The sequence below is a fragment of the Rhyacophila brunnea genome, unplaced genomic scaffold (assembly GCF_057557595.1).
Source record: "Rhyacophila brunnea isolate RB1 unplaced genomic scaffold, BYU_Rbru_1.0 scaffold_17, whole genome shotgun sequence".
Taxonomy (NCBI): Eukaryota; Metazoa; Arthropoda; class Insecta; order Trichoptera; family Rhyacophilidae; genus Rhyacophila; species Rhyacophila brunnea.
The window spans coordinates 12,782,688-12,800,491 of NW_028232827.1; the positions used below are offsets into that span (position 1 = coordinate 12,782,688).

Consider the following 17,804-nt stretch of genomic DNA (forward strand, 5'->3'; position numbering starts at 1 on the left):
TTATTGCAAATATCAAAGGTTTTTATTCGGCTAATTTCGCGAGTGGAGAACTACAAGGTTCTAAGTGTTTGTCCTTGACGAAACAAAAGTAACAATGTAGCAGCTTAGAATACTACTTCATTGTTGAATTTGTTTTTTCAAGGACGAACACTTAGAACCTTGTAGTATTAGGTTTGCGATTTGCTAGATATCTCTAGACATTGTAAACTGAACCAATTTTTACCCAGTTTAGTGAATAAGTACGTTTTTGTATGTCAAGAGCCAGTGTGTCTTATGTCTAATTTTGCTGACAGTGAGTTAAGTAAGTACATATTGTGTACGAAATTTATTATTTCTTTCAGAGTCAATAATTCACCTTTTAAGACGTATACCAAGTAATAAAATTTTGAAACAGACCCGGCAGTTTTCTGTGTTGTTTATATCAAAAGCAGCATAATGGGAAAACAAAAGTAACAGTTTTCATTATAAAAATACAAATATTTTTTAAATTATGCCATATGTTCACTGTAAATTATATAAAAACAGTAAGGTAATACTTATAATAGTATATTAAAATATTTTTCTCACGAGTTATAAGCCTTAAAAAGAAATAAAATGTTTTCATACGCCTACACTTTATAAAAGTGGAAACTGCCACTATTGTTTCTATACTCTCCTGACTTATTAATAATAGAAACTTGAAATTTCTACAAACATAAAGCCTAAAGTTCATTATCTGAAAATTGTGCTTTCATGAAATTGTCCTTTATTGGATTTTAGATACACTGGTCTCTTATGTACACATTTGACATACATACCTTCTTGGGATAAGTATTTATCTTATGGACAAAACGAATTGTTAAGAGTATTTCACAACAGGATTTAAAATATTATCATTGAATTGTATTACAGTTTTCCAATTTTTTTAAACAAATATCTTGATTGCAAAATTTTGCTTAAAATTTCCTAGACATTTTGAAATCAATATGATTAAAAATTAATCATAGATAAAATTGATGGGTACATAATAATATAGTATGCATATTACCCTATCTATGTTCACACCAGTTAAATTGATTTTTATCTAGAATCGAATGTAAGATAATATTTGTTTTAAATTATAATGGGATCTAGTCCTTTCTATTGACGAATAAGTTCCATTCCATGTAGATTTAAACCTTATAAATGAAATAAAATAATATTAAGCTACTATGGATATAGAATTAAGTAATAATAAATTGTGTTTTAGAAGCCAATTGCTATGTTTATTAGATAATTTTTGCCATACAATTAAGTTTAATTTAGTAAAGAATGTATAGTATTTTATAATAGGAATATGACTGTATTATCAAATAATTTTAATAAATTTGAACTGATGTTTTTTTTATAAAATGAATAAAAAATCTTTTATTACATTCTCCTTCTATTATAACACTTTACATAAATTTAATAAAAACATACATTGACACACAAATCTAAGATTTAAACACATTTTTACTAATTAAAATCTATGGTTTGTCTGATAGAATTGTTTCTAGATTCAAATATTTGAGAAAATTTTCAAAATTAATGAATACATCTCTGGAGATCTTTCCATCCTTGTTATATCTTGGAAACTAAAATGAAAAAAAAACAAAGCATTGAAGTCCAGCTGCACTAGGACCGTTAAATCTTAATCTAATAATTTATAATACAATAATTAACGAAATTCTTATTATATTATAGTATTATATAGTTCACAATTGATAATAAGCCAGCTCTTACATCTAAACTCGTCTCGTCTGCCGCACAGCCATAAATCAAACCTTCTAATAGCATCGCTCCGATGTTGCATATTATGAAGACCCGTGGATAGGAATGACCAATTCGTAGGTGTGCGTAGACGCATATGATTTGTTGCCAGCAGCACTAGACGTTTTCTTCAAACTAAAAAGTCGCATTCCATCAATGTGCAGAGCTTTATCAATGTATGTTTTATGAATAACCTCACATCGACATATTCGACACGTTGCAGACGAGACGAGTTTTGATAGACTATAATATTCAGTATTGTATTTAAAATTATGCAAAGACTACTTGACATATTTTGGTGTTTGATGGCTTAAATGAAAGATCTGGGTCACAAGATGAATTGAAAAACAAAATTATATATACTAAACACTAAGCGTTGGCCTATAGTGTCGAGGGTCCCAGGATCGAATCCTAGGTCTGGCAAGTAGACATATTGTTTTTCAATTTGTCTATGAGTCAGAGTATGGACCTAATAAAGTGTAAAAAAAAGCGACCCACCAAGGTCAAGATATTATCCCTACATCCATTAGTAGATAATAATTTTTAAATAATTTTATTGCAATACTCAATGAAAGATTTTAAAAACAAATGAATGTAGTTTTGTTAATTACCCTCGCATTACGCAGGGAGAAATTAATTCCTAATTAAATTACACGTCCATATTATAGTTAGACCACGTACAGAAACAATCCCACTGAGACTGTTAACCTTTCCGCGGCCTCATCTGTCTTCAGACCATTCATTCGAATTAAGTCACGTGACCAAAGTTAATGCTAACTCAATAATTAATTCTTGTCTTATCTCCACCGATTTCGTAGGATGATCACAAGGAATCAAAACATGCTTTCAATATAAATACCTCAGTGTCTTGAGCTTGCTTTGTAGATGCGGCAGGTATAGCAATTAAACACTGGACCGGTTTCAATTTGAAATCCAAGAAGTCCATAATATCCCGATAGTATAAATCGCCATCAGAATTTTTGTCGATTCTGTGAAAATAAATGTAAAAAGTTAAATAGTCTTTTCATATCGCTTAAAGAATTCATATAGGTATCTTGGATCATGCATCAATCCTCAAAACAATATCAGCAGGGCATCGACCGTAATCGCGAGCGAACGTCTCTTGGCTTATCCCTTGGTCCCGTTGTCCAAAATCTGCTAATATGAAATATTGGCGGTCGGCGGGCAGTATGGATACAGTACATTATTATTATGTTCATAAATAGCAAATTTCACAGGGAGGTTGCGGTTTTAAAGGGGTACACATTATCTTAGGGTTTGCTGCTATAATTGTAGGTATATATATAAGTTGTATTCATTTATTTTATTTTATTCTAATGTATCACTTAATTCTAAAACCTATAAATAGTGTTAAATATGATGTCTTTTTACGGCAGTTAATTATCTTGAGAAGTTAACTGTCAGGCGTGATGTTTTTTAATATAGCTGGTCATGACCGCGTTAAACGCGACCTGTTAAAATGTCATTGGGTATTGTAGAGTATTGTAGATAAGTATTGTAGATAACTGCCATATTTATGGAATTACTCCGAGTGATATCCTTGATATTTTGGAGCAATAAAAATAACGGGAACGTGTTACCGTGTTAATTATTTAGAATATCCTTGCCAGCGTGATGTTTTTTAACACGGACGATCATGACCGTGTTAACAGCGAACTATCAAATATCGTTGTATAATATCACAGTTAACAAGTCTTACTTGATTATAACTAAATGCATTTTGAATCAAGGCGTGATAATTGAAATAACAATAATTATTGTAGACCACCACCTTGTTTATGGATTTGCTCCGAGTGATATTCGTGTTATTTTGGAGCAATAAAAATAACGGTAATGTGTTTATTGTGTTAAAGAATAGCCCTGCAGCTAAGAAGCTAATATAATAATGATTAAGACATGGATACACAAGTGAAAAGGCATACTTTTGGAGAGTAGGTCGTATGCAAGCTATTCAAATGCTCAATGGTCAGTATACACACGTTAATGACTCTGCTAGCTAAGTACCAATACATAGATAATACTATACTACTAATACACACTTATGTGGCAGTTTAGATTAAGTCACACTCACAAATAAACATAAAACATCAAAAAGATCATTTCACATGTCATTATGGGGAAGAACGTCTGTTTCTTGGTGAAATCAAAATTACTAAAACTGTAACCGTATTGTATTGCAAAATTAAACATGACTCACAAATCCAGCATATCAGACATAAGCTCGTCTTTGATTGGCAACCGAACAGCTTTCAAGGCCTGCCGGACCACACTCCTGGGCAGTGCATCCGTAGAGTTTTCATCCAGGTAACGGAAGTGATGCAGCAGAGGAATGTTCTCTTCCCACAGGTTCCGTTGCAGATCAGAAAACACCACCGACCTGAAAAACGTTTACACAACAATAATTATCTCGTGATTTACAAAAGAACACGAACAACATTAATAGATCACGCAAGGCCCACTATAGTCAGGCCATGACACGAAACAGTAAATTTCGATAGTAGGTAGTGCAAGTTATTGCTTATACTTCAAGTGCAATATGGTAAACTGTTTATAGAAAATTACTAAAATGTATACGGAAAGGGAAGAGCTGCCCAAGTCGGTTCAACCAGCTGTTGGGCACATCAGACCGTCCGACCTGGTTGCCACAAAGACCAATTTTGTTACATCTAGAAAATTTGCGGCGTCATATTGTCAAAATAAAGATCTCTTCACTTAGATTGTTCGGCAGTTTTGTATTAGCTTTTGTTTTTGTTTTTAATTTTACATCTACGCACTCTTCTCTCCCATGGCTAGTCTTAACTTAATGTAATGTAAATTCAGTCAAAGCACATTTGAGTGCATGGCGATCTCAGTATTGTGTAACTGCTCCTGAGACATTTCCAGTCATTAAAAAACTGATGCTTCACATCAAACATAGGGTACCGTGATACGCCCGATTAAGACCGGGTGTGGTGCGGGGCAGGTGTGGTTTGGTGGGGCCATTAACTTCAATATTTATAGAAAATGATGATTGTTTCATATTGAAATAATTTGTAAAATGGTAATTGATTACAACGAAATGTACAATCGAAAATCTTCATTTATTGCCAACAGCTTACCGCACTGTACATCAGTAACTAGCACTACAATCGCAACTTGCGATTCAGTCTGTCTACAGTCAGCCTTGTAGGACATTGACAGGAAAGGTTGTAAAATTACTTCAATATAAAATTTCAGTAGAAACCAAACTTGATACAACAAAACTTTTAATTTAAACATTTTCCAAAGAAATCACAATGAAATCATAATGTTACTTTTAAACTGAATGTAGGTAACAACACGCTTTGTACATCTTCACTGAGCACTCAATTCTTTTGTGCCTATGGTGCGATTGAGCAATACGCATCATGCAATCGATGCGTCAGACATGTCTGGAATATGCCTTTAATAATGCCTATTCTAAGACATTTAAAAATAATGCAATTATTGTATTGCACAAAAGTACATATTCTGTGTGTGTATTATATGGTGAGAAAAGTTGAGGCATCATAATGACAAAAAAAATAAAATGGTTACAGATTTTCAGGTTTAAATTCATCACATTTAATTTATAAAGAATGTTAAAAGAGTTTAAAGATAGAACCTTATATTATCACGGCTCAGCTTGGATTTTTCATCAACACAATCTTCAAAATAACGTGCTATAGTTATGAACTCTTGCCTCGTCAATGAATCACTCATTATTTCCTTCAAAGCTTGTCTGTAATAAAATTTATAAAAAATAGTATAGTAATTGTTCGAAATATACATAATAGAAAAAATATCTATACCTATGTAGTAGGGAGCACAAAAATAATCGTAAGTGAGTAGTAAGTGTATTGCCCCTTCTGGGTGAGACTATAACAAGGTTTAATTCTCGTGGTGAAATATGGGAGAAACTTAAACACGGCGTGTTAAAAATACGTTATTTTCAATAGTTACCTCTGTATCATAATTTACTACACATTTGCGAAGGGTGGAGGTAGGCTGTTAAGGTCCGATATAAATAGTGCATACCAAACTTTGTCAATTATACGTATTTGTTTCACTGAACTAAGACTACAATTCACAGATGGTGTTGGTTAGTTTTTAAATCCAATTATACACTGCGAAAACCAAGCCATAATATATAATAGAAAAAAAAAATACTCATCTATCTATAAAACATGTACAATTATGACATTAAATCATACATAATTTTGGATATTTTATAGATATAATAATATTATTATATAGTATGGCTTGGTTTAAGCAGGGCTTAATAAATTTTAAAAAACTGACCAACAACATGACATGTAATATTTATATTCTTAATTCAATAAAAACAAATAAGCATGAATGAAAAAGTGTGCACCATTTTGTCGTATCGCCTAAAGCCTACCAAAACTATTATGGTTTGGTTTCGGCAGGGTTTAATTGATTTTTTTTAAATTGACCAACTCTATCTTTACATTGTAGTCTTAGTGCAATAAAAACATACGTATGACTGACAAAGTTTAATGTATGTCATATCTTAACAGCCTACCTCCATCCTTCACCACTGATACTACATTAAAGATTGTCATATAAATGAAATGCGCATTCAATTAATATTAGTGATATTTGAGAACATTTAGCCAGACTTTGTATTGGTACTTTGTAATTATGTGGTTATCCGAAAGGAGCTTCAAAGCCTTAATCTTTACTATGCCTCAATATAACTATGGCCGTATCTGACAGGCCCCAGATTTTTAACGACACACGTTGAATGTAGAGCAAAGCTCTTACTACAATCACTGTAATACCGATTGTTTGTTAGTATTTCATAATTATTCAAACAGATGTCACTGTGTATTTAAATTTTTAGATTATGCAAATCAATAGACAGTGGCTAGTAATTTGAGTTTAAAGTCGGACGAGATAGCTCGCTGAAGGCATAGAACGGGTTCAGTGGCGGCTGTCTTTCCCATTTCTTTCTTATTAATCCGTTGTATGCTAGGTAGGTACCGAGTGGGGCAAAATCTATTTATCTAGGTATGTTTCTATAAAAAATGTGACATTCATGAAACTTGTATAAATTCAGTGTGAATAAAAAAATAAATAAAAATTGATATTATATAATTATATTATATTCTTACTCAAATACATGTTTAGGCATGAGATGCTGTTCTTCAGAAAGTACCGAAGACATATTTTTTGCAACAAAATCTTTGTAGCCATTTTCTCTTGAGAGTAAATCTGTTTTTATTTTATCCATTATTAATTGCAGGTTAGACCTCGGAAACTGTCAGATAAAAACAAAGGTAAGTAACATAGAAATACTCAAAAGTAATATTTATTAAAAATCATTGTTTTAGACATTCCTACCTACTTCTATACAGATTTAATTAATAAAGTTTTAGATTATTATTTTTTCAGAAAAAACCAACACTGACACCGGCCTAATGAAAGGCACGAAGACTTCTAGGACTATAGGCGGATCCAATGGGAGTCCCTAAAGGTTGTGGCCACACCCATGGACGATAGATACAATTAAATTATTATTTCACCAATAGCCGCGTACTAACTGAGCGAGCAGCCTCGCGAGGCTGCCTTGGGCATTTGCCTCGCGACAATCGCTGAGCGAGGCAGCTCGCAACAAATTTAACGTAATGCGAGTCTGCCGCGTGCAGCAAGGCCGAGCCACAAGACGTCAGAGCAATTTAGTTTCGTTGTCGCAGCTACTGCGTTTTTACTGATTCATCGATTTATAAAGAAAAGGAAACAAAAATCTAAAAGATTAGTATATAATCCGAAGATGAATATACAGGATTTTGTTTGTGTTTTTATATAACGGACTTTTGGTTGTAACGGAAACCCCCTCGCCCGTATTAGTCCATTATGTCGAGGTTCTACTGTATAACCAAATAGTGTAATAGCCAAAATAGCTATCGACTGAAAAATGAATTTAATATTCTATGGCCAGTCAAAAAAATACATTTTATTTTTACAATGTGTACCTATTTGATCCATTACAAGGACCTTGTATTGGGCAAACGGCTAATCAGTGTTCCTTATAAAAACTCTGTTATTATAACATCATTATAATTAATTAAGGTAATTATAATATTACTTACACTATTGAAAAATAGAATTCTATCAAGAAAATAGTATCTGAATTACTAAATTAATTACATAGTTAATAACCAAATTAGTAGCATTGATATATTAGCTATAATAATTAACGGATACTATATTATGACTGTGACTGTACCTACCTCGTAAGGATTGGTCTCCATGTACCGAAGCGTGTATTCGTCGGCAGCAACCAATACGAAATGGTAATCATTCACCACGAGTACGTTGCCCACCCAAACGTCCTTCGTGGAATAAGTCAGAGGTTCATTCGACTGATACATACTTTGCCCAGGCAGCATCACTGGAGCCCGTTTAAAGAACATGCCATTCTGAAACAAAGTAATACCATGGGATACGTAACATTCTTCAATGTAACCACATTTCAAATGATTCAAGACAGATTATAATATTTCTCTTCAGCGTCTATGCGTCAATCTTTATTTCAGTTTTAAATACAAATTATCGTTGCAAAAGTCGTTATAGTATATTATAACCTTGTTATATTGTATGATGCTCTCATTACTGTGACCCAGAACATTATTTCTTGGTCTAAACTCTGGACAGAAACACCGCACACTTATTTTCAAAGTGTGCAACATACACAGCCGGAGACTACCTCTTGAATACAGTGAAACCCCAATTATACATTTTTGAAGGGAGATATAAAAAACAGTGTAAACAGTGAGAAAATAAAAATGGGGGAGGGGTAGTGAATTTTTTTATTACAATTCATTCAAATTGGCTTAGCATATACTTACTTAACAAATAAAAAATTATATAAGTAAACCAAAAGAATGAAAAATTTGACCGTATTATTCGAGCCAAATGGAAGAATGACAAAAAATGCTGTATGCTGGGTAAAATAAAAAAAGTAAAAGATCTTTTACTCTGCAGCCATGTTTATAAAATGGAATGCGCATACCCGTCGTCACTTGCACGACAGGCGTATCTATAAAAAGAAATGCAGTTACGCATATGCAAATTAATATATCAACGATTGCCATGCATTTATAAGTACATACATACGTAATTGAATGGGTTAAAACAAATTTGATTTTAGTTGAATTTTGTTTTCAGACGTAAAACACGGGAAGCAAGAGCGTAAAACTGGGAATTAAATACTACAATAAAACAGAACTGTAGATAGCGGAGAAAACGTGAATTCCGGGCACGTAAGATCAAGGTTCCTCTGTATGTCTCACTGTACGTTGAATGTATGTATATCTTCATAAGTCATTCATAATAATAAATTTCAGATAAGTTCTTACCACAGAGTTCCCTGGTTCTTACTTATAAGTATGTGTACAAAACTGCAAGTCTATTCTAACATATCACTTAATATCAAAAAAAAGCTAATTGTGATAAATATATCACATTTATCACTTTACGTATTCTGGCAGTTAATTATGTAAAATAGTTAACCGTCTGAATTGTCAAAAGGTGATATCTTTTAACAGCTCCTCGCTTGACCGTGTTAACTTTGGGAACGAGACAGTATGTCAATTTTACATATTAAGAATTGAGATCCAAGATCCGACTATATTGCTGCAATTAAAAATTTTGCCACTAACAAAAGACAGTAACAAAATTTGAATTATTGATGTTCGCAATGTTAATCATTGATAAGTAACTAACGAATTAGCATTTAGCTAAATAGTTTTCTATATAACTTCAGTTTGTGAAAACATAAAATTATGTACTGGAGCACACAAAGTCAGTTTTAAACTCACATATATTGCTACTAAACGAGTGTTAGTTTTTATCTGTAGATTGTTTCTAATATTAAGGGTGTCTTTCTATTTACATATTAAGACCAGGCCGCTACACCCCACGCGGCACCCCTCTATCTGAATTTATAAAATATTATGAAACTAGAAATATGGTACATAGACTTACCGCAAAACCTGAGTTTCTGATGCACATTTCAAACACGGATATAGTATCATCGCACAGGTAATAGCTAAAAATGAACTGACGAGCAGCATATTCTGGTATTTCTGAAACGAGTTTCGCACAAAACTTCAGGATATGAGAGTCCATTCCAATTCTGTAAAAAAGTTCAATTGCATTCAATTATTTACTCATAACAGAGTTTTATAACATTTTACGCTAGGTGCCTCTATAGGTGAATCATTTTTCCAAGCAAGTCCCAAAAAAAGATTAATGAAATATCATATTCTATATGTATGATATTTTAACTAACGGACTTCGCCTCCTGGGCTTTTACCATTGAGGGGGAGGGCCCCACCTTCGCTACATGTACAAAACGACGACGCCCACCACTGCGAAGTTCTACTATCTCGGAGCAATCGTTTATCGTGTAAGAAAACAAATGATACTCTCATAATAGTTTGACAGATAATTACTGTGCTGTGAAAAGTTTTTAAAATGATTTTTGTATCATACATATCAACCGATCCAATTTTTGGTCATAACCCATAGGATATGTACCCTTGACATGAAAAACTTACCTATCTTTCTGATAGAATTTGAAGAAATCCCGATGCGATGCTTTGGGTAAAATGGTTTGGCAGTTTCCTGCCGAGTCTTTATGAGTGCCGTGCCCGTTCCAAGGTGGCAGTATTTTTGGAGGTGGGCGAATATGTGAGCTCACCATTAAAGGTTCAGGCGGTAAAATAGGCGTAAAGTCCTCTACAAAGATAGGTAATCATTCAATTAAGTTTTTGCTAGTATCTAAACCGTCTAGACATGAAATATACGCTTATCTGTATATAGCTGTACCTACGTATTTCAGGTATCTTATAGGTTCAAATACATTATAATGCACGTTGCGTACTGTCATGCTGTCACAGCGACAAACTTAGTCTATAGTTTCGTCATTCTGCAGAATATTTTGAACAATCACTATCTCTATAAATTCAATGATGGAGAGTGCCAACTCTAATGTAGTAATGAATTATTAATGCTAATTTTAAATAATTTTAGCAATTTCTACGTGTGCGTATGATAAAATTAAAATCAACCGCTAAAAACAAAAAACACGCGATTTTAACATGAGTCGATAATGTGTAGGCATGTATAAAATGATAAAAAACCTTCATTGAGTCATGCGGGTGTCGATGCAGTGCGGTACGCGTGAGGTGACCTCATTGTTGTTCTGGTGATTTCAGCAGATTTTGCTAACTGATAATTTTCGTTTAAAGGTTCAAAATGTACTACCGGATGGGAGCATCAGTCTGCTAACATTTTCAACATCAAGAAAAACGACATTACACACGTTTTTTCCTGTAGCGGCAGGTTACTGTGACATAATGTAATCACAGCATTATAGCGAGCAAGATGGTCTCTTCCATACAATACTTGACCATAATTGAGAAATGCTGTGGATTAAATAGGTACAAGTGGTAATTTTAATGATAAAGTAATTATTGATTTTCTGAAAATATGCTATATGGAAGGATCGAGGAATTTCATTGTGCACGAAAATGATGCTTGTGCAAACATTAGTGTTCGACATATTTTTGTAGGTAGTGTCAGCAATTTCTGATGCCTTCAAAATGTGGTGTTGACTTCATATTTATTGGACAGAGCGCAAGACGCACCAGTCAATCATCCAGAGACTCCAAATAAAGGAACGCTCTCGAAAATGTATCTGATCTTTCTTTAACATATTATTCAAAGTGGACTGGATAACCTGGAGAGACTGGTGATTTTGGGTAGCCTCTAGAGAAGGTGAAGTAGAGTCATGATAATAAAGAAAGACCCATACCAACACCGTATTTAACACGGTAATATTCTCTAGTAAACGGATCGCAGTCGGTAAGTACAACAATTCTCCCATAGACATCAAGAGGAGATCCAATGAACATATCGGATGGACCAAACGTTTCAATAGAAGAGCCATCAGGAATTCTCAGACCTTTTGGCATGTGCTAAAACAAATAATCATTATGTATAGTTGAAGTAGTATCAGGGGCCTATGTATAGTCATACCTATGTAAATAAGTGGGCTTATGCGTTACTTGGAATGGAAAATGTGCGTCTAACATTTCATAATAATTCCCATAACATGTAACCAAAAGTTGGTAAGTCTCGAAATCATGTTATAAAGTAATTGCAATTTGAAGTTTGATATGCCCTTTAAAATCAGGCATAGTGCTAATTTCTTTGTGCTTTATGTGCCTGTCCCATAATATTGCATGACCTTGAATCTTTTTTCTAACAATACATATTTATATATATATTTTTTTTTCAACCATGTCCGATCTAATAAGATCATATGGGCCTCCACAGTGTGGAGGTTTGTATGGACGGATTTTTATTTTTTTTACGAGAAATGGATGTCAGCCACTTGCTCAACCTATTAGGTCCATACTCTGACTCATACACAAATTTAAAAACAATATGTGTACTTGTCAGACCCATGATTCGAACCTGCGACCCACCACGCTATAGTACGATGTTTACGCCGCGCGGCCTTAGTGGGTGTCAACATATTTATATACAGACACCTAATCCGTTGTTAACTCCTATACCTAAATGATCGACTTATCAATTTTTGACAGCAACACCACAATATCTATAACTATACGTCATACGACCCTTATATACACTATTACTTATTACGCTAGCTGTTGTGACCATAAAAATAAAATGCAAATGAAAACACTTCTCGTGCAAATTGCAAAACTGCATACATGGATCAAAAAAATTTGAACGATTTCTGAATTTTCATGCAATAGTTGCGACTACGATCGTGGCAACCCTGGCAGCTAATATTCGAAATACACTGCGCAGCATAAAACATAGCATGCAACAACAACAAACGCATTTCTCCGATTCTTGAAAAATTAGATTAGCGCGACAATCAGCACCTTTGTGTGCGTGTAAACAGTTATTATCTCGATAGTTTAATTTACACGCACTTGTTGGCAATAAATCCATGCACAATGTACAGGTGTTATTACAGCGGTTATACACGCGTATGGCTTTACTTACACCAATAGTGTGTATTTTAAACTATCGCAATAATAACGTTTACACGTAAAAGTGCTGACTGTCTCTCTATCTCATTCTTCAAGCGTAAGCGAGACGCGATGTTATCATTATTTGGTACTATTTGACAGGACATAAAAATCGATTAACCTCAAAATGAGTGTGCGGTGGAGTTTGTTTTTTTTTACCAGCAGATTCGCTATTATCATTCAACCAGGTATTGCATGGTCCAATTGTCGCGTGAAAATTGAGAAGCTTCTGAACTTTTTTGATTCATGCATGCAATCTTGGAACTTGCACGATAATACATGTTTACACATGCATTTTCTTGTTATGGCCGCGATAATACGTACTGTCATTTTTAATCCATGAACGTATAAACGGGATATTAGGTTCACTACACGAACAATTATTAAAATTTAAAAATAATATCATTATAATATAATTGAGTCATCTAGTTTCTAAAACTGTCATGTCAACTGAGTATACCAACAAAATAATAAAAATTGAAAGAACAGGAACCTTCGGTAATGGCGCTTTTATCAAGAACATTTTTTCGGTTTTCTTTGAGTTGTTCAAACCAAACACTTCTTTAATCTGAATGGTATCGTCAGCTAGATAATAAAATATCTCAAGATGATGCAAAAATCCACCCTCCGAGTGTCGATCGTCCCAATAGCCGGTAAACCTGAGGAAAAATATATCCAAAAAATGAATTCATGACTACACATGACGTGCTTACTTATCACACCCATTTCAGAATAAGCAAACTTACAATACATTGTTAAAACAATCATTATTCGTAGGATGTTTTATCACATTTGAATGGTTAAAGACATATTAACTCATAATCAATATCTTTAGAATTATCTTCAAATGTGTTAATCGTGCCCATTTTTTGAATAATAAAATGCCTAATTCTTGTCAAATTTGGGATCACAGAGATTATAAAATATAATTTTTTATCGTAAATATTTCACTATATAATGTTAACAACAATTTTACTAATTGTTTTATAAATACGATTAAAAATTAATAAACTTAAAAAATCTTAACACCACTGAACATGGATGTACTGAAATATGACTATATTCTAAAACATTAGATCGAGAGGTTTAAAAGAATACTATTTTATGTAATAAAAATACTTTATGCGGTCATCAAATGTTTAAAATAAATATAAAGGATAATAAGGCTTCAAACTTTAATAAATAGATTATTTACAACCTTTAAGGAATGTCCAGGCTTATGCTCTGAAAATACCATAAAAGCTCCATTTTGACCTACGTGGCGCATGTGGGCCGTTAAGGTTTCATTCATTCAATTAAAAAAATATTTAATCCAATACTAACTTTAACACCTTACGATCAAATTCGTAGAACTGTCCTGCCGATTTTTTCCGATTGGCGGAAGACGGCTTAATCTGTACGTCAGACGACTAGAAAGAAAAAGAAAAAAAATGTATTCAATTGAACCACATTGACTGGTAGATTATAAGAGCTTGTACACATTGGTGCTTTAGCACCACTAACGCACTAATGCTAGGATCACGTCACATGAGCGCACATGAACTTGTGGTAAGCTCAAGCTCACTTGATATCCAAAATATTATCAGACAAATGCTACTATCTTGTAGCACGTTTTGAGCCAAAAACGAATAGTGTCAGTTAGCACAATCTGTCAGAATCACATTAAGGTCACCTCTCGCGTATTATGCCACAAAACCAACCAGATAGAACATATTTTTAATTTTCTGAAAATTTACACATTTTTGAGTCATGTGCTCCCACGTATCTTTGAGTTTGATAGTTTGGAAGGGGTTATAGCACATGCGCTCACGTGACGTGATGGTAATGTGTTTCTAGCATAAGTGGCGTGCACATTTCTATACATTTTTATGAAACATGTAAACACCATTTACATGCTTTTTAGAAGCATCACAATGGCAGGCAGTTATAAATACATACCGCTAGTGGCAAGTTTGTAGGGATTTTTGTGAATGAAGTTTTTGTTAAGAAGAAAATTCTTTGCTCATTTTACATCTCAGAGGTGGTGAGATTGACGACAGTGAAGATTAGTTAGTCACATCAGCGCTCTAATATCAAAACAGATTTGGTTTTATCTTGTAACTATTCTTTAATTAATAATGGTATTATTGCCAGAAAAACAATGGTCAACATCGCCAGCGCAAAATACGATTAAAAAGAAGTCTCTTTCTATATTTTCAATAGCAGCAGAATAATTGATGGGTAGGTAAAAGTTCAAAAAATTGCCAGTTCTAGGTACCTAATAAATAAATTTAAGCAACATTATCTCACTGCTCACATTTGCTCTCAGTTGAGGAACATCCAATGGATCTGGAACTCTGATCCCAAGACGGTTTAGAAACACTCTTGTAAATTGATCGCAGTCTACTATCTGAAATTAATAATTGTTATAAAAATAAACAGTATATTATTATGTTACATGTATTACCAACACAATAATACTTCATCAAGGCATGTGATTGATTGATTTTACCAAAACATTCCTGTCGATTTTTAAATTGATTTTTTGCACAGATTGTAACTGAACTTTTGGTTTCCAAAATGATATAAAAATATTGAATTCTAATAGATTTGAGTTTTGTACTATTTAATTTAAGTCGTTTTAAGTCGGGTTTCGCCTTTCAGCATTTTCAGGCACTATGTGCACTCATCAAAAGGCAAATACACACTGACGACGAATACAGTTAACTCTAACTTATATAACAAATTAATAGTGGGGGTTTTTCACAAACACTTCACCTATTCATAATTATTTTGTTTGTTATATTTTTTATTGTGATCCTTGACTTAACACAATCACTGCTGACCTTTTAATTAATTTCTAATTACCACATTTAAATATCACGTTAATTATATCTAATAATTGATATCTGAGCCAACTGCTCAAAACGCGCCAGTTGCGGTGTTAGCACTAAATGAGTTAATAGGTAGATTTATTGTATTAGTATCTACTATACTCAAAAGTAAAAAAGCATTCTTACCAAAAAGATTTTACCATAGATATTTACATGTTGTCCAACGTTTAAATTAATTACATCGTAAAACTCATTGCTGTTGTCACCCAGTGGCACCCTCTGTCGTCTGACAATGGTTCCTATCAAGGTGAAGTAAATAAGAATGTCACATTCATTAAGTAATACAACCAAAGACGTTGAAGAAAACCTGCTCTACCAGATGGAGCCCCTATAAAAATCAATGAAGCAAATTCCTATTTGACATAAGTAATGTGGATCAACCTGCCTGCAATTTGTATGAAAATTAGTCATCCTATTGATGATTTTCTTTCATACATTTAGGCTCCATCACTATACAAGAAGGTTTCCTTCAACATATTTGGTTGCAAGTCATTTCGCAAAGAATATTTATCAGTAGCAAACTTCACATTGTTATCAGTTTCACCTGTCAAAACTACATTTGTCACCAATGGATGTCATTTTTTTATTAATATTAACACAAAACATGCAGTTTTTCGTGTATTGGAATCAAAACATTCACATTATAATCCAAAACAAACCTGTACTGCATTATTGATTCTACATAAAAAAAGTTCCCAAATACACTTAACTGTATAATTATTTAGAATATTTAGATGAACATTCACAAAAATCCCAAAATATTTCAAAGTTATGTTACTGAAACGTCAACTGCCAGAGACAAAGTTGCAATTTCAAGCCACCAACTTACAAAATATTATTTTTCCTGTGGTTACTGATTTCACCACACTAAAAATGTTCAAGAAATGCTATCAAGTACCTAGTGCTATATTCCATAAGGCAATAAAACTAGTTTCGTCCAAGTGTAGTAACATTTCATTATATAGACACAAAATTATTATTGACCCCACACCTTGACAGAGGCCGCTGTTGTCAGTTTTCGGTTCAACCACTTTCATCGTTCCGTCTTCAAGAAAAAATAAGATCTTCACAATTCTTATTAAAGCTGGACCGTATTGCATTTCAAACAGGGACTGTTGGAAGTACGCATCGAATCGAAGAACCTAACAAAATAGATTAAAAATATAAACCAGAATGTTTCCCAAATGTTACAGAACTATTATTTTAACTTCCGGGCATCTCGAAACAGAATAAAATGTTAAGAGTGAAAATCATTAAAATCAATGAATAGGTAAATTGAAATTTCATGTCTGGTTTTCGATTGCTAATACTTTTTTGGAGATATAATGAGGTGGTGGTAAATGGAAGGTCGTTGTTGCTTGGTTATTGAGATGTGGGTTTATTGGTTGATACAAGAATACAATGAATACAATAATAAGGATCATGACGTGAGATTGCAATCGCGGATAATGATGTACTAGTGAGATCGACATGATCAAGAGATTAATTATAAGAATGCACTGAGAGACTTGATTCAAGTGGGATAATGGATGTATTATGTCGAGTGAAGAACTTGTGACGACAGCAGCACCTACGTCTCGTGACAGACTCGATGAGTTGAGTGTAGATTCATAGATTGTTTTTCTTATTTATATTAATGCAGTATATACCTATATTACCATCGCTATTTTCGTAATTCTCAATCAAAACAAACACTACTGGTCTAGTTATGATTGAGGAATTTTATTATTATTGCTATAATGTTTTATTTTAATAACAAAACCTACATATTAAAGTGTGTCATTCATTTGATGCTGAGTGGTATAATTACTACACTTTTTTTAGAGTAGCCAGAAGTTCGTCTTGCCAACATAATGAATCATTAGTTATCTGAAACTCTCAACTCGGAAGATGACCTATTTTGAATTAATTACTTGTTTATCGAAGAGTAACCATGTTGGAAGTTCAGGAGTTGCTGTTCTGGAGTAGAGGGACGGAGACTGCCTTATCGTTTCCGGTTTACTGTCCAGCAAAACGCGGGTCGATCCCACCATTCCAAAAT

The 17,804-nt window shown here is 33.4% G+C and overlaps 1 protein-coding gene across 1 annotated transcript; it reads right to left on the reverse strand.

The window, feature by feature from the left end:
• Positions 1-1,226: 1,226 nt before the first annotated feature.
• LOC147073694 (EF-hand domain-containing family member C2-like) lies at positions 1,227-17,804 on the reverse strand. Its single transcript, XM_085944902.1, has 15 exons — positions 17,677-17,804; positions 16,755-16,905; positions 15,890-16,002; positions 15,187-15,279; positions 14,214-14,299; positions 13,384-13,549; positions 11,636-11,798; positions 10,377-10,557; positions 9,802-9,952; positions 8,046-8,234; positions 6,927-7,072; positions 5,414-5,530; positions 3,989-4,168; positions 2,630-2,759; positions 1,227-1,595 (listed from the first exon to the last, which is right to left on the reverse strand). The coding sequence occupies exons 1-15, from the start codon at positions 17,794-17,796 to the stop codon at positions 1,488-1,490; spliced, it is 2,094 nt and encodes a 697-aa protein (XP_085801028.1). The 5' UTR covers positions 17,797-17,804; the 3' UTR covers positions 1,227-1,487.

Coding starts and splice junctions, on each gene's coding strand:
- LOC147073694 (XM_085944902.1), bottom strand. CDS start 17,796: ATGGTGGGATCGACCCGCGTTTTGCTGGACAGTAAACCGGAAACGATA. Junction 15,280..15,889: donor TCTATGGTAAAATCTTTTTG/GTAAGAATGCTT, acceptor TATTAATTTCAG/ATAGTAGACTGCGATCAATT. Junction 4,169..5,413: donor CTGAGCCGTGATAATATAAG/GTTCTATCTTTA, acceptor AACGTTTTTCAG/GTCGGTGGTGTTTTCTGATC.